This window comes from Lepus europaeus, chromosome 11, assembly GCF_033115175.1.
Source record: "Lepus europaeus isolate LE1 chromosome 11, mLepTim1.pri, whole genome shotgun sequence".
In the NCBI taxonomy this organism is placed as follows: Eukaryota; Metazoa; Chordata; class Mammalia; order Lagomorpha; family Leporidae; genus Lepus; species Lepus europaeus.
Genome location: NC_084837.1, coordinates 19,299,221 through 19,317,647, shown reverse-complemented (window position 1 = coordinate 19,317,647; position 18,427 = coordinate 19,299,221). Strand labels below are relative to the sequence as shown.

The following is an 18,427-nucleotide window of genomic DNA, read 5'->3' as shown; positions in this document are numbered from 1 at the left end:
GACCTCTCTCTCTCTCTCTCTGCCTCTCCTTCTCTCTTTGTAATTCTGACTTTCAAATAAATAAATAAATCTTAAAAAAAAGAAAAAGAAAATTCTAATGACAGTCAATATTTTCTATGCTTGCCCAAACTGAAAAAAAAAGTTCTTAATCTCTTCAGTTCTAACTATAATATTTAACAAGAACACTCACCCTCCTGTGCCAATGGATCTCTTTTGATGATTTTTTGAATCATAATAACGCTGTAGGATCATAGCACTTCTGCTTTTCAGATATCCAGTCTCCACTTCAATATAGTTCTCCAAATAGGAAATGAAAATGGATTTGATAAGCTTAGACAAGAAAGTCTGTTTATCAGTACCCAAATTAAACTCCATCAACTTGCTGGAAAGATTGGTGGTTCTTTTGATGGAAAAGGGGGAGAAAAAGATTAATGTATATTTAGGTATAGCAACAATACTAAGGAATATACATTTACAATTTGACTTTAATGAATTACATTAAACTACCATTTCTTAATCCTTAAGAATAGTACTTAAGATGCAAAGAGTGGCTCAACAGGGATATATATAAAGTATTTTATATAAATTAGAATGGAATATTACAAATAACATTATGACTGACAACTACCCCAGCACCTCTGGATGTTCTAGGAGAAGAAACTGCGAGGTCAAGAAGCAGTCTAGACATGACAACAGTGGCAAGACTCTTGCCTCAAGGATGCTCGAGTGCCATTCACCACAGGGCACCCGCAACAGAGCACTGGGAGCTCTGCTCTCCGTTTAGCCCCTTTCCTCTTTGTCCTCGTGAACTTTCCTCTAATTTTCTATTTCCTATTGTTAAAGATAGGTACACAATAATCTTGTGTTTGAGTGGGACTTCTTCATTAGGGTAACTTTTGTAGAACCTTCTCTCAAAATGAAGACACTGAAGAAAAGCAATAGAATTGGAAAAGGTCAAGAACAAAAGCTCCAAATGAAGCTTCTGAGATAGCATCTGTATAGTAACAATACTAAGAAATATGTATTTTTACAATATGTTTTTAATTAAGCAACAATTTCTTAAACTTTGGGAGAATACTACTTAGGATGCAGAGAGCAGCTCAACAGGGATATATATAAAGTACAATAGACTATTACAAATATTTGAAAAAAAAGTACAATAGATTACAAATATTTAAAAGTACAAGGGAAATTCTCACATCATTTAAAGCTGAAATTGTTATTTGTTACAAATATCACTCCCTTTTGAATTTTCTGCAAGTTTTAACTTCAGATAAATGTAACTACACTAATTTATAGGTGAAAATGATATAGAATAGTGAAACAGCCACAATTAAATTCAGAAAAAAAATAGCTGAGTCTTAAGTTTAAATAAGGTCTTATGTTTCATCATTAAAGTACATTAACATAAAGCATAGCATCCAATTCCTAAGGTTAATGCACTAAGAACACTGCTCTTGCATATTATTACTCTATATGGCCATGCATTTAATGCTAAAAGGCATACTGCTATCTGACAAAATGTTATTCAAAAGTACCTGAATATTTCCCCATTTTCTATTTAAAAAATCTGAGATGGATTATTATTTTCTAACAATTAAAAATATACCTTGTATATAGATCATAGAGGTTTTTGAGATACTGCTCTGCATCAGATTTCCTACATTCTTCTAACTGGTCTTTCACAAAACCCTAAAGAAAAAAAAAGTCAACATTCTATTAATTAAGTAAATATTAAATTCTTTAACTTCCCAAGATTTTTCTTTTGAAGATTTATTTATTTTATTATTTCAAAGAGTTACACAGAGAAAGGAGGAGAGGCAGAGAGAGAGACAGAGAGAGAGAGAGAGAGGTCTTCCATCGATGGTTCGCTCCCCAATTGGCTGCAATGGCTAGAGCTGCACCAATCTAAAGCCAGGAGCCAGGAGCTTCCTTGGGGTCTCCCACGTGCGTGCAGGGACCCAAGCACTTGGGCCATCTTCCACTGCTTTCCCAGGCCATAGCAGAGACCTGGATTGGAAGTGGAGCAGCTGAGTCTCAAATTGGCGCCTATATGGGATGCCAGCACTGCAGGAGGCGGCTTTTACCCGCTACACCACAGCACTGGCCCCAAGATTTTTTTTTGTCTCTAAAATTCTTCCATAGTTTGAATTACATTGACTTAAAATCCAATCAGGAAAGCAACACCAAGGGCTGGCATTGTGACCCAGCTTGCAACGCCAGCACCCCAAACTGGAGCTGCAGTTCGAGTGCCAGCTGTTAGCCTTCTGATCCTGCTCCCTGCTAACAAGCCTGGGAAGGAGGTGGAGGATGGCCCAAGTGCTTGCGTCCCTGCCATCCCTGTAGGAGACCCAGATGGAGTTTCTGACTCCTGGCTATTATGGCCATTTGGAGCATGAACATCCAGATGGAAAATCTCTCTGTTTTCTTCCTTCCTCGCTCCATCTCTCCCTCTCTTTCTCTCCCTCTCTGTGTTCTTCCTTCCTCCTTCCTTTCCTCCCTCTTCCTCTCTACCTCCCTCTGTCACTCTGCCAAACAAATAAATAAATACATACATCTTCAAAGGCAATTCAGAGAAATAGACCAATCATAAAAATTAAAAAGGGAAAAGGGGCTGGAACTGTGGCAGAGCAAATTAAGCCCCATCTGCAGTGCCAGCATCCCCTATGGGTACCAGTTCCATTCCCAGCTGCTCCATTTCCAATCCAGCTCCCTGATAATGTGTCTGGGAGAGCAGAGGAGGATGGCCCAAGTTCTTGGGCTCCTGCACCAACAGGGGAGACCCAGAGGAAACTCTTGGCTCCTAGCTTCATCCTGGCCCAGCTGCGGGCCATTTGCAGCCAACTGGAGAGTGAATCAGCACTTGGAAGATCTCTGTCTTTTCTCTCTGACTTTCAAATAAATAAATAAGCCTTTAAAAAAACAAAATTTTATTTTCTGTTTCTCCTATTTGCTTGCAGAAAATCCCTTTCAGTCTTCGGAGTAAATATTATGAGTTTAGAAATACCCTTTCTTTTGAAACTGGCTTATTCTGCCTCATGAGGTATTTAAAACAAACAAATTCAATCAAACAACTGAAACCACACCACTAGCGTCAATGTCTTACAGCACATTTCCCAAACTGTGATCCACATAGTGCCAGTGTCCCTTTAGATATTAACAGGCATGACTATAAAATAGGGTTCCTTGGTCAATGTGAGAAATGCTATACATTAAAATCCCATTTCTAAAGAATCACAACTTGTAAGGCTACTGAAAGTCCTAAACTGCATTAACAGCAACAACAAAAAATATACTGAATGTTGCTTAATCCAGTGGTAAATATAGTGTAGGAAGCGTTTCCTGAAAGTATAGTGCTACAGCATTCAAGGTTGTAAATTAAATTCCTATGTTTTTCCTTTTTAAACTGATATCATTACTAAAAATTCTACAGACTAAACTTATAATTCTTGTTTAATTCTATAAAAGTCATCTATCAGGCAAAACGAGGACGAACAAAAATTGAGGCTATACTACAGTATCTCACTACTACTAGAGCTACACAAACTTCACGCACGTACCCTGATGACGGTGACTGACACTTTTTCCTTGATGAATACCAAAACATCATTTAAAAAGCATGATACTAGCATTCCCTTGCCCTTAACTGATTACTATTTCTAAGGTCCCTAAAGAAAGGGTCTTTAAAAAGTCCAGACACTGCCAAGGAACCTTCACCGGGATATCACACCTTCCTGATGGCGCCTCAGCTGAGCAGCACGTACTGGGGTTGGGCGGTGAGGGAGGGTGGTGGCAGCTTCCTGGCCCTGCCTGTGCTGGGTGGGCACCTCCCAGAGTTTATGGAGTAATACCAAGGTCTGGCCTGGTTTGGGTTGGGCAGGGGAGCCTATTGTCCCACCATGCTGTGAGGGTCTTAATAACCCAAAAGATATTTTCCCAAGTCCTGGGAGGGTGGCTCAATGACATTGCTTTGGACATTACGGTCTCCAGTTGCCAGCAATCCTAGCCCCAAGCCAACACAGGTGCTTCTGGATTGGGGCGTGATGCTGGGTTGGTGGTACGAGGCGGGAACTGAACCCAGTCACTCGATGGGGTGGAACTCTCTCAGTGGAATGAGTTGATCTTTAAGTGCAGCTGATTTGTAGCCAGAGTGGGCACAGAAACCACAAGCTGAGGGTGGAAGCCACTGGGACAGCCTCTTGAGTACCTTGTGTAAGTTCCTGGTTACTTCTCCGTTCTAGCCTCCTGGTAATGCTGCCCCTCTCCACTCCCTCCCCATGCCAGAGGTGAGAGCCTCTACCACCCACCTGGGATCAGACAATGCCCTCCCACTTCCTGGCTTTGGCCCTCCCTCTGGCCATTTTAGGCCTTTGGGGGCAGCACCAGAAGATTGTGGGGGGAGGGTTCTCACTCAAAATAAAAGTTTTAAAAGCAAAAAGAAAAAAAAATTCAGAGTACATGAATTATGAAAAACCTATGCTTAGGGGCCGATGCTGTGGCGCAGCAGGTTAACGCCCTGGCCTGAAACGCCGGCATCTCATATGGGTGCCAGTTCGAGACTCGGCTGCTCCACTTCCGATCCAGTTCTCTGCTATGGCCTGGGAAAGCAGGAGAAGATGGCCCACGACCTTGGGCCCCTGCACCCGCACGGGAGACTGGGAAGAGACTCCTGGCTTCGGATCAGTGCAGCTCCAGCTGTTGCAGCCAACTGGGGAGTGAACCATCGGATGGAAGACCTCTCTCTCTCTCTCTCTCTCTGTAACTCTTTCAAATAAAAATAAATAAATCTTAAAAAAAAAAAAGAAAAGAAAAGAAGAACCTATGCATACTATGCATAGATTTCAGAATTCTTTTATATCAAAATAAACTTATCTTTTAATTCCATTTTTCCACAAGTACTTTAAGTAAACTAAATTAACAATGTTCTAATATTAAAAAAAAATACATTGACAAGAATACTTAATTCATTATTTAAAATTACCTGTAATTTGATTTCAAATACGTTTTGAATCAGTTTAGCAAGTACTGTTTCTGGATTACTAAAGATATCTCCAACTTGTTTGTTTACACGTTGACAGAGTATTGCTGCATCTTCAAATATATCATTTCTCATGTAAGCACCCTACACAACAAAGGCATTTTACATAATAAACAATTTTAGGTGGTTTTAAAACACAAATTAGCATAAAATAAAATCCAATGAAGTGTACTGAAATGTTACCTCCTGGCATTGCTTTATATAAACATCAACACAATGGGAATAACCCTAGGAAGAAGAAACATATTGTTACCACTGATCTGTTTCAACTGTAACAAAAATCACCCCAATAAAAGAAGCACTATATATAATAAAGCTGTCCTATATCCCGGGGAACAGTCAATAGTAATAGCTGTTAGATTAATTATAGTGAATCAATAACATAATATGTCCTCGCCCTCTCCCACACTTTCTATCAAGAAATTTGATCAGCTGGTTTATATCCATGTTGGACTTTAAGACTGAAAGAAGGAAAAAAAGACTGAACGAAGAAAATTGACACAACTGAATTCTTTACAGTAATTTCTGTCCTATGATCATCTTTAATTCACACAAACGTACACACAAAGACTCAGGGTCTCGAGAAAAAGTTTTGCATACACATGCATATTTACTTCTTTCTTAGATTCAAAGCATTTTCTCTCTCTTGCAAGAGTTTAGACAGAGCTGTGTTTAACTGGTAGTTTTAATAAAATGTGTTGAAACAAACTAATGCATCATATTACACTTACTATAATGAGATTTTTGCCTACTGACAAATCACTATACTGTCTCAAGAGCCATTCTCAATACTGTCTATTCAGAAGTTACCAAAATGAAAAGTTCAACAAACATCTTCCATTTCCCTAATCTGATAAAAAAAATGAAGAAACACCTGAAGGATGAGTCTTTCTTCAAACCTCTTCTTTGCAGAAATAACCTCATAGGGATTTACTCTCCAATTCAAATTCCAGGAAGATGGCTCCTAATATGACATTTCTTTGTATTGAACACCTGAGATTCCCTGTATGTAAGGCTTTTACTTCACAAGTCAAATTCCATCTACTCCCTGGTTGCTACATTCCACCGGATATTTACAGTCAGGTCTTTGCTTTGGATCTATTATAACACACTTGACTGAAAAAAGGATGTACTGACAACCAAGAAGGCAGATAACATGATTCTATTAAACTACATAAAATTCATTGATATATTACTGAATATCAAGTCCTTATTTAAATATTAAACACTTAATACCATTAATGAAGAGAGACATAAAATGTACAAATTATCAAAATAATAAAAATTTTCTATTGAAACAGTTACACAACTATCAGGAAAATCTGAGACTATAATATATAGAACATGAAATATCTTCTCAATCTTAAAGACTAGTTTTTATTTAAAATTTTTAAAAATTTTTCTATGTACCTTAAAATGAAGTAAAACTGCTGCTACTTCTCTCATTCTGGAGATTTCACCTCTTCTTTGAGCACTGGTAAACTCCTGAATCAGCTGGCATTCTAAATCATGATATTTACCTAGAAACAGTCAGCCAGTTATACTGAGGTATAAGATAGCCAAATTATTTATGAATATCTGAATTATTTACAAGCATAATGACTGTGGATCTAGCCTTCTCTTAAAAAAATTACAAAAATAATATGCTATAGTATATATGTCTATATATTCAAGACACAAAAATACTTCTAGAGTTATAAAATAGTTGAGCTCCTGTGTCTGTTATTTAAACCAGCAGCTCATAAGAAAAAACCTCTCCAGATGCCAGTTCTGACAGCAAAAATAGGAAAAATCTGAAACCTGAAGTTGCGGAAAAGGTGAGGATGACTTGGTAAAACACTTTTCTATGGTTTAGATGCCTCTTTCATGAACAATGGTGAATGAACATGAAGTTTCATCTTGATAATAGGTGGTATTCGATCTACTACATTCTTGAAGAAAATACAGTTCTTAGTGAACACCCGAATTTGAGATTAATCTGTAGTAAACAAAAATATTCCCAGGAAATCCAACTGTCATCCTTATTTGAAGACCTTTAGGAAGGTAAATATACTCCAAAGAGCTTATAGAAACATGGAATTAAAAGGTAAATTCAGGGTAAGCACTTAAAAAAGCAGTTAAGACATCACTTGGGAAGTCCACATCCCATACTAGAGTGCGCATGTTTGAGTCCAGACTTCACTTCCTATTCCAGCTTTTCTTTTTTTTTTTAATTCTATTTTTATTTATTTATTTATTTATTTGACAGGTAGAGTTATAGACAGTGAGAGAGAGAGACAGAGAGAAAGGTCTTCCCTCCGTTGGTTCACTCCCAGATGGCCACCATGGCCAGCGCTGTGCCGATCCAAAGCCAGGAGCTAGGTGCTTCCTTCTGGTCTCCCATGCTGGTGCAGGGCCCTAAGCACTCGGGCCATCCTCCACTGCCCTCCAGGCCACAGCAGAGAGCTGGATTAGAAGAGGAGCAACCAGGACTAGAACTAGTGCCCACACTGGATGCTGGCGCCGCAGGCGGAGGATTAACAAGTAAGTCATAGCGCCAGCCCCATCCAGCTTTTTGATAATATTATCGAAATATGTAAATATGTAAAACAATATGTACCCTAGCAGGCAGCAGATAATGGCTCAAGTACTGTACTTACTTGCAATTTTGGATTTTACTTCTGAAAATCTGAAAGATAAAAATGAATAATGAGATCCATTAGTTCTAACAAACATACCATGGTGACATAAGATGTAACAAAAGGAAGAAATGTGTGCAGAAAAATATGGGAAACCTCTAAACTATCTTTGCCAACTTTCCTATAAAACTGTTATAAAATCTGAAAGTTATTTTATGTATATACACCCACATACACAAGACAGAAAAAATCAGGAGAGTACTGATGGAAAGCATACTAGATGACATAATTAAATTTAGGCAATTCTGATGGTATAGCTAGTTCTCACTTAGGAAATTTAAATGGAATAATAAATTCCCTTACTAAAGAAGGAACAGTTCTGCACAGTGCACTAACAACCCAGCCAGTCTCAAAACTAAGCTACTGTCTCTACTCATATTCACTAGCATGTTAAATTCATTTCATTATTTATACGTCCCTCCCAACGAGGATTTTTAAAAATAAAGTTTCACTGTTACTATAAAAATAAAAACAATGGTAAAACAATATGTAATACTAATGATAAAATGACTGCTAAGGGGCTGGTGCCGTGGCTCATTTGGTTAATCCTCCACCTTGGCACAGGCATCCCATATGGGCGCCAGGTTCTAGTCTCAGTTACTACTCTTCCAGTCTAGCTCTCTGTTGTGGCTCAGGGAAGGCAGTGGAGGATGGCCCAGGTGCTTGGGCCCCTGCACCTGCATGGGAGACCAGGAGGAAGCACCTGGCTCCTGTCTTTGGATCGGCGCAGTGTGCCAGCCATAGCAGCCATTTAGGGGGTGAATCAATGGAAGGAAGACCTTTCTCTCTGTCTCTCTCTCTCTCTCTCACTGTCTAACTCTGCCTGTCAAAACAAATAAAAAAAAAAAGTGATTACTAAAAGTAAAATGATTAATGATAAAATATATAAATCAATCATTTTTAAACTAGAAAAAATAGAGATGATAAAAAATATCCAGCAACATGACTAGCTGAATAACTATTCAACCTTTACAACGTCAAAAACTAGAATACCAGGGTGAGTGATTACACAGTAGGTTAAGCTGCTGCTTGGAACACCCACGTTCCATCAGAGTGCTGGCTAAGTTCCAGGTACTCCACTTCTGATTCAGCTCCCTGCTTATGTGCCTGGGAAGCAGTGGATGATGGTTCAAGTACTTGAGTTCCTGTCACCCACGTACAAGGCTGAGATGGAGTTCCTGGCTCCTAGCTTTGGCCTGGTCCAGCTCCAACTGTTATGGACATTTGGGGAGTGAACCAGCAGAAGGAACATCTTTATCTATCTACCTCTCCTCTGTCTCTATAACTCTGCCTTTCAAATAAATAAGATTAATCTTTAAAAAAGAAAGATTTGGTAAATACAGAATATTTATAAGGTTATATTGTCCTGTGTGAATATATTATATATAATATATATAAATACATATATTTGAAGATACATTAAACCTCAGCAGAGGGGCTAAAATAAAACAGCGAGAGAAGTATGTAGTTGAGGGGTAAAGAAGATGACTATACATGTTTGTGTTCAAGCGCAAAAGAACAGAATGGAGAGTGAGATGGAGGATGTAGCCAATCGTCATTGTGTACCTATTTTGAGCTAGACATTTTTACCTATTCAAGTAAATCATCCAACTCTAAAATGAGATATAGAGGTCTGGGTGGGAGATTTTAAAAATTATTACAGCACATTAAATCATAATGCTTATGAGGTTATTAATAGCTAAAAAGTGGTATGTGATTATTACTACTCATCTTTTATGATGAATCTGAGCTGAGAGTAATACATGTATAAATACACATGTATGTGTATGTATGTAAGCATCCATTTGGGAGTATTCATTGTACATTTCATAGACAACATTAAAGCTTTTAGTGTAGCAATATATCTACATTTTGTCTGTACCTGAGGATCTTCAAGTATCACCAAAAGATTTTGTTATATAGAAAGTCATATGTCTTTCAGATTCAAATAGAGGAACTAATACTACCAAGATTTTATTAAAGAGCCTGGCATCCCATAAACTAGAGGAAATCATGAAAAAATTCCTTCTCAGTGGAAAATTTATTTTATGATGAACTCAAAGTAAACAATGGCCCTGGACGTGGCATTAACTAAATGAATATTTATTATTTTCATCTACTTGAAAGGCAGAGCAACAGAGAAAGATCTTCAATCCGCTGGCTCACTCCCCAAGAAGCCTGAAACTCCACCAAGATCTTCCATATGGGTGGCACTAGAACCATCTTATATAGTCTCCCATGATGCATTAGCAGGAGGCTGGATTGGATGCAGAGTATCCGGGACTCAGATCAGTAATCTGATACGAGATGCAGTCATCCCAAATGGAGGCTCAACCCACTGTGCCACAATGCCCACCTGTGGCCTGGCATTTAAAACAGGGATTCTTAACCTGAAGTCTTTAGAAAGTGTTTTGTGGATAGACTAAGGAGTCTAAAATGCCTTGAAAATTTATAAAATGCACTGTGTGTATCTTAATTTTTTGAAACAATTCTATAGCTTTTCATCAGTTTTTCAAAGTTACCCAAGACCACAAAAACCTTAAAACCCTCATCTACAAAAAGGAAAATCAACTGAATAGCCTCATGTTTAATCTCTCCCTGTTTCCTACTTCCCTGGTCCTCCAAGTTCAATACAAAAATTCAAACTTTTATTTAAGTCAATCTCAAAGTTCTCCATTAACTTTTTCAGAAGATAAAAGATAAAAATTATTTCAGGGTATATCATTAAATTTAGATATTAACAGTGGACCTTATTTCTCAATCCAGTATTTTGTACTATATCTTGTACAAAGGAGATGCTCAGTAAATTCTTCTTGAATTCATGGGCAAAGAAAATCATAAAGAGAAAAAAACATAATTTTATCTAGTAAAATTACAACACATATCCAAATTAGCTCTTAAGAAATAAACTTGCCTATCAAAAGGTAACTCCTGGGCAATTAGGTGCAACTTCTGGATGATGTCTGCTGCCTCCTTTATCTATTAATAAATAGATTAAAAAGCAATAATTTTATTAAAAACTCTTATGAATATCAAAGATAATTAAATATTGAAAAGTTAATATCTCCCTGTATATGCAAACAGGCCCTCCCCCAAGTAATTTTCTTTAAAAATTCCCAATAAATAAAATCTGCAAGCAGCAAGAATCTACTTAGGGTGTCACCAAATGTGAATCAATAAAATACAAATATTTGTCTTTCTGTCACTGAAATTTGTGATTTTTTTTTTCTTTTTTTTGATGCCATAACCTTTCCCAATGAAATCTACAGTTTGTGTTTACTCCGAAGATATACAAATTCACATCATTACTTGCTGAAAACAAGTGTAAATCTCTAAGTTTATGAACTCAAAAACAATAAACAGGATTTATGAAAATGATAGGACATACTGCTGCATATATTCCACCTTAAGAGAATAAACCAACAAATATGTTTCTCATTTAATGACCAGATAAATTCACAATATTTAATCTAAAACCAAAAATAAGACTTATTTTTAAGTCTCCTAAATGAAATATTATATAGAAATGCACCTAGTTATTTAAGTTGCAGAACTAAGAGATTTAAACAATGGGTTTAAAACTGTTTAATTACAGGTATTTGTGCTTATCTACACAATAGTATAGCGAAGTTATATAATGTTCACGTTTAATTAAATTTCAAATTAGTACCAATTTTATCTTGACACAACTTAAGTAACTAATTTTGAGGATTCACTTTTTTTACATTAAAAAAAGAGACAAAGCCGGCGCCACGGCTCACTAGGCTAATCCTCCGCCTTGCGGCGCCGGCACACGGGGTTCTAGTCCCGGTCGGGGTGCCGGTTCTGTCCCAGCTGCCCCTCTTCCAGGCCAGCTCTCTGCTGTGGCCAGGGAGTGCAGTGGAGGATGGCCCAAGTGCTTGGGCCCTGCACCCCATGGGAGACCAGGATAGGCACCTGGCTCCTGCCATCGGATCAGCGCGGTGCGCCGGCCGCAGCGCGCCAGCCGCGGCAGCCATTGGAGGGTGAACCAATGGCAAAGGAAGACCTTTCTCTCTGTCTCTCTCTCTCACTGTCCACTCTGCCTGTCAAAAAAAAAAAAAAAAAAAAAAGACAAACAAAAGGAAGAGTTAGGGACATCAATATAGATTTTTCTATGTACCCACGTGAACTCTGGCAAGCAACTATAGATAACAACAGCACGGCCTGATCCTACTTCTTGCTCCAAATGATACTGAATATAGCGTTTCTGCTTCCACTATCTTTTCTCTCCTGGTCAGCAGTTCACGGTCATTGGCAGCTAACAAACATTCTCTCATTCCTCCTGCATATGGTACAATCACGCCCATCGGTAGTGCTAGTCAAATCCGCCATTTCATTTAACCAATACCCCTTCAGAAACATGCCTGACACACAGCCAATTCCATGTTTCCATTAAGAGTTTGTTCTTTTTCTAAGAGACAGAAGCCCTTGTAAGTTGAAGTGTGCAAACACTGCTTAATGTAGCAAGTACTATGATGCTTGTTTTTCCCACAGCTGATTATTTTATAAAATTGTTTAAAGCAAAAGTAGCTCTTAAATAAGTGACAGTGTATTACACTTCATCAGGACCAACAGCCATTATCTACCAAAGAACAATGGGCTGCCACTGGAAGGAGAAAACAATCAGCACACATGTAAAGACAGTAGTAATCCACGGCAGCATATTCTCAGGGAAGAAGAGGATTCTGAAAATCAAAGAGTATAAAATGCAAAATGACCAAGGAGGCAGGAAAAGAGTATGATGTGCTGACATCCCATTCTAATTTCTCCAAGTCACATATTTCTCTAGCTAATGACTAATTTGAACTGTATACATCTAAGCAGGCCAACTCACAGGGAATAAAATATCTGCATTTTCTTTATAAAATAGCATCAATATACTATATAATCTGACAGATATAATCCAAAGTATGAGACTTGAGTTATAATTTTTTTTTTTAACAGGCAGAGTGGATAGTGAGAGAGAGAGAGAGACAGAGAGAAAGGTCTTCCTTTTTGCCGTTGGTTCACCCTCTAATGGCTGCTGCGGCCGGTGCATCTCGCTGATCCGAAGCCTGGAGCCAGGTGCTTCTCCTGGTCTCCCATGCGGGTGCAGGGCTCAGGGACTTGGGCCATCCTCCACTGCCTTCCCGGGCCATAGCAGAGAGCTGGCCTGGAAGAGGGGCAACCGGGATAGAATCCAGCGCCCCAACTGGGACTAGAACCCGGTGTACCAGCGCCGCAAGGCGGAGGATTAGCCTGTTAAGCCACGGAGCCGGACAATAACTTTTATATATAAAAATATGTACAAGTATTTTCATAAGATAAATCTGTTTTTAGAAAAACCTAAAACATAAAAGTCTATAAGGTATCCTGAAAAACAGTATAGTGTTCAAACCTTCTATATACTAATATAAACATGTCAGTATAAAAATGACATAAAAGGCTGGTATCATGTTGCAGCAGGTTAAGCTGCCATTTACGGTGCTGGCATTTCAAATCAGCACTGGTTGGGGCCAGCGCTGTGGTACAGTGGATTAACGTCCTGGCCTGAACCGCCGGAATCCCATTGGGCACCGGTTTGAGACCCAGCTGCTCCACTTCTGATCCAGCTCTCTGCTATGACCTGGGAAAGCAGTGGAAAATAGCCCAAGTTCTTGGGCCGCTGCACCCGTGTAGGAGACCTGAAAGAAGCTCCTAGCTCCAGGCTTCAAATAGGCACAGCTCTAGCTGTTGTGGCCATCTGGGGAGTGAATCATCGGATGGAATACCCCCCCAGCCCCGCCTCTCCTCTCTGCATAACTCAAATAAACAAATAAATATTTTTTTAAAATATCAGCACTGGTTCAAATCCTGGACAGCTCCACTTACAATCCAACTCCCTGCTAATGTGCCTGAAAAGCAACAAGATGATCATCCAGGTATTTGGGCCCCTGCCACCAATGTGGGAGACCAAGACAGAGTTTGGCCTGGCCCAGCCTCAGCTATTGCAGCCATTTGGGGAGTAAACCAACGGATGGGAAACTCTCTCTCTCTCTCTCTCTCTCACTGTCTTCTTCTTCTCTTTGTATCTCTGCCTTTCAAACAAATAAATCTTTTAGAAAAGTTTTTTTAAAGTACATAAATGTACAAAACTACATTGTCAGTATTTTACAAATTTGTAAGTATATTTTTCTTGAGGTTAATCTTATCAGTATTACTCTATATTGCAAATCCCTGAAACTTATTCTTCAAAATACAGACTTAGCTATCAGTAATCATTTTTCAAAGATTTCTAAAAATTATAAATCCCACAACCCTACAGAGTAATACAAAAATGTGTTGCTTTATTCAAAGTGAAGCTCAATAATATCTATCTCTTAACATTCCTCTATATGAGATATTTTATGGAGCAAATGTGGAATAGTTCAGAAAGACTACATTCAATACATGAGTAGACAATGTTTTGTGTATTTATGATCCATAAGAATGTCCTCTTTTCATGAAATCATCCCCTGAGGGGAGAAAAGTGAGGCAAATTACCAAATCTTACCAAATTCTAGAGAAGCCAATTCCATGAACCTGTAGACCAGGATTAAGTGACCAGTGCAATAAAAAGAATTAACATGAACAATTAATTCAGCTTTTCTATTATCCTTGGTCCGAACAGCTTTAACTTTTTATTAGAGACCTTTATTCAACTAATAAAAATGTAAAGTTCTGAAATCCTTTACAGGAAGACATTTCACTTACCAATGATTTAGGTTGCTACATATATAACACTTATGTTATATATGTTACATATATATATATATTTTTAAAGATTTATTTATTTTATTTGACAGGCAGAGTTACAGAGAGGCAGAGGCAGAGAGAGAAAGAGAGAGGTCTTCTATGCACTGGTTCACCCCCCAGATGGCCACAACGGCTGGAGCTGTGCCAATCCGAAGCCAGGAGCCAGAAGCTTCTTACTGGTCTCCCATGTGGGTGCAGGAGCCCAAAGGCTTGGGCCATCTTCCACTGCTTTCCCAGGCCATAGCAGAGAGCTGGATCGAAAGTGGAGCAGCTGGGACCTGAACTGGCACCTATATGGGATGCCGGCCCTAGAGGCAGCAGCTTTACCTGCTACACCACAGTGCCGGCTCTATATATGTTACACATAAAAAAGAATTTCTGTTAATATAAAAAATCATTGGTCAGGAAATATGAGTACTCATGAACACAGTTACCCTGGCATTTCTAAACTATACATAATGTAATAAACAAAAGTACCAAGCAATCCAATTTAAATTTGAATAACAATACTCCATCAGTAATCTACAGGTCAATGTGCTCATTTACATTTCAAAACAACAAAAATTTAAGTCAGCTACTCAATGATTTGAAGTCGAATCTGAAAAGTATTAACTGAAGTTCATAATTAGAGCATTGTTATTAATACTAAAATTTGTTTTTATCCTCTGCCAGTGCTTACCTTTTCAGAATTTGTAAAAACATCCGATTTCAATTCTCCATCTAGAAACTCATTAAAATATTTCATCAACTTCTGAGCCTCCACTGCCCGCTGTCTGGGCGTGTTTACCCCCTCCAGTTGGTCTCCAAGGTGACAGACTTTGGTTGCCACATAGCTAATGTGCTCATCGAGTTCTTGGAAATGCTGGAAGGCAACCTAGGAAAATGTCCACAAGCATAAAACACAATCAGAGAACTTATTTTATATAAGTTAATATGCATCAAAACTAAACTGCCAATCTCATCACTACAAAGATAACATTGAAGTAATATTATCATAAGATGTTCTATAAAACCAGTCCATGCTCATTTATATAATATGATCTGAAAATCTTTTAAGCAAGTTGATTTTACCCTTTTAATATTAAAATAAGCACACTTACAATGAATACATGTGTTGATCAAAACAAGGCTACTTTCAACCTGTTTAACAAAATAACTCAGTACCATTTATTCCTGAACATTGATTCTGAAACAATGACTAAACATGGAAGGAATCAGACATTAAAGAACTCTCTGAAAAGCATAAAAAAAGACAGAACTAAAAGATATTTATTAAAAAATACAGTACAGTTCACATTTAAAAAGCAATGTTAATACTATATACAAGGTAAAATTGTTCTTGTTAGCTGTTAAAACAAAAGACTGCAACAATTATTCTACGGCAAAGGTACACTGCCTTCTAGAATATTCCTTCCCTTCTCCCAGGAACTTACTGTCCTCCGGTAAATGAAAACTGTGTGCAATGAATGCCTTAGAATTGCTTATAGCAGAACTGCCGCCATTCAGTATTGTACTTTCTTCTGACTTTAAATCGAGCAGGAAAAAGTTGTAAACAGTTAATTGAGGACTTTCTCTTTTTTTTTTTTTTTTTTGACAGGTAGAGCTATAGACAGTGAGAGAGAGAGACAGAGAGAAAGGTCTTCCTTCTGTTGGTTCACCCCAAATGGCCACTACGGCCGGCGCTGTGCTGATCCGAAGCCAGGTGCTTCTTCCTGGTCTCCCATGCGGGCAGAGGATTAACCAAGTGAGCCACAGCGCCGGCCCAAGGACTTTCTCTGTGCTATACACTGTTCTAAGCCTATTATATGTATTTACTTAAAAATCTGACCCACACAACAAAGCATACTATAGATGAAAAACTGAGGGGGCCAGTGCTATGCTGTAGCAGGTAAAGCTGCTGCCTGCAGTGCCAGCATCCCATATGGGGGCCAGTTTGAGTCCCAGCTGCTCCACTTCCTATCCAGCTCTCTGCTATGGCCTGGGGAAACAGTAGAAGATGACCCAAGTTCTTGGGCCCCTGCACTCGCATGGGAGACCTGGAAGAAGCTCCTGGTTTCTGGCTTCAGACCACTGCAGCTCCAGCCATTGTGGCCAACTGAGGAGTGAACCAGCGGATGGAAGACGCTCTCTGCCTCTCCTTCTCTGTGTAACTCTGACTTTGAAATAAATAAATAAATCTTTAAAAAGAAAAACTGAGGCACAAAAAGGTTAAACTGCCTGAGATTACATACTGAATAAGTGATAGAGCTGCAATTAAAAATCAGGCAGTGTGGTTCCACAGGTTTTTAGTTTAGCTATTAATTCTATTATCAAGTAAAAACTCCATTAAAAATATTTGAAAACTGTCACCTCGACTAGTAAACAACACACTTCTTATCTTACTTAAATTTTTGACTTCCTTAATGAAACATTTTCTCATAGCTGTATTTGCTTAAGCAAAAAATAAATAAATAAATAAATGAAATTTTAGCAGAAATCAACTTGCTAATCCCTAACACTACTAAAAGAACAAATGGCTCTTGGGAAGCAACAAAGCTAAACAAATGCTCTTCAAACCAAGGTGATCAAATTCCAGATCAGGCTCAGCCCACAGGAAGAATTCATGGGTTCCAGATTAATTCTAGGGCCTGACAGTGACAACAAAGGTTGGCCTACTGAGCCCCAGTGCCAATCAAGTGATTTGGTTTCACTCCAAAATGGCCAAGGAAGAATTCAGCATCTCCTTTTCCCATAGTACAACAGCTCTCATTGGGACATATGCTTCAAAGTTTGACATTTCCTAGACTAGGTTTACTTCAGTGAAAAACCTGATCCAGGCAATAGTTGGTCTAATACTACTTCGTTTTATGATTATAGAGAATGCAAATGCCAACTAAAATAGTCAAAATATAGGTCTACTGAAGTACATTCTTGAAAATTTGCATTATTAGAAGTAAAGCAAAGACCACAATAAACAGGATACCACTCTATCTTGAAATGCTAGTGTTGTGATTCCAAACTAACACTTAGTAGCAAGCCAATGCCAGGAGTATTTGATAACAACTTATTAACACTTCATCTCATGAGACCACAATGGCAAAGCAAAAGCTCAATAGTTACTATTGTTTCACTGAACTTTTTTAAAAGCTCCTAACTAGGGGATGGTGCTCTGGTGCAGTACATTAAGCCTCCGCCTGTGGCGCCTGTAGCCCATATGGGCACCAGTTTGAGTCCCAGCTGCTCCACTTCCAATGCAGCTTCCTGTAATGGCCTGGGAAAGCAGCAGAAGATGGCCCAAGTGCTCGCGAGACCCCTGAACCCACGTGGGAGACTGGAGGAAGCACTTGACTCCCAGCTTTGGATTGGACCTGCTCCAGCCATTTGGGGAGTGAACCAGAAGATGGAAGACCTCACTGCTTCTCCCTCTGTCTGTAAAAACGTAAAGCTAGAAGGAAAGAGTTACTATGGGTTATGCAAGCTGGAAGGAGACAGTTATCATGGGCTATACAAACTGCTCACTGCTTAGCTCAACGTTTACCTGATTGCTTTTCTGGAGCTCTTGCACCTTCCTGGCAAATTCCTTGGCTTCTTTCTGACATTGTTGCTCTAATTTCTCTACTTTCCTCTGAATCCTTTCATCCATTATCTGGAGTTCTTGAATGTGATTTATAAATTCTTCTAATAATCTAAATGAAAACAGAAAATGTATCTATCAATCTATTATTAATCAAAAGGAACTGAACAATTCACTTGTAAATAAAGTCCTAATAAGAGTTCTTTGATGGGCCAGCACTGTGGAGCAGCGGGTTAACGCCCTGGCCTGAAGCGCCAGCATCCCAAATGGGCTCTGTTTCGAGATCCGGCTGCTCCACTTCCTGTCCAGCTCTCTGCTATGGCCTGGGAAAGCAGTAGAAGATGCCCAAGTCCTTGAGCCCCTGCACCCGCGTGGGAGACCCGG

The 18,427-nt window shown here is 38.9% G+C and overlaps 1 protein-coding gene across 1 annotated transcript in view; it reads right to left on the bottom strand.

Moving 5' to 3' along the window:
* Positions 1–18,427, bottom strand: part of EXOC5 (exocyst complex component 5) — a 54,601-nt gene that overhangs the window by 21,803 nt on the left and 14,371 nt on the right. The window contains exons 3-11 of the mRNA XM_062205060.1: positions 18,008–18,155; positions 15,170–15,364; positions 10,631–10,695; positions 7,678–7,706; positions 6,449–6,558; positions 5,222–5,266; positions 4,982–5,122; positions 1,610–1,692; positions 191–400 (exon numbers count right to left, since the gene is read on the bottom strand). Coding sequence (XP_062061044.1) covers positions 191–400; positions 1,610–1,692; positions 4,982–5,122; positions 5,222–5,266; positions 6,449–6,558; positions 7,678–7,706; positions 10,631–10,695; positions 15,170–15,364; positions 18,008–18,155 — 1,026 coding nt within the window. The remainder of the gene's footprint in view (positions 1–190; positions 401–1,609; positions 1,693–4,981; positions 5,123–5,221; positions 5,267–6,448; positions 6,559–7,677; positions 7,707–10,630; positions 10,696–15,169; positions 15,365–18,007; positions 18,156–18,427) is intronic.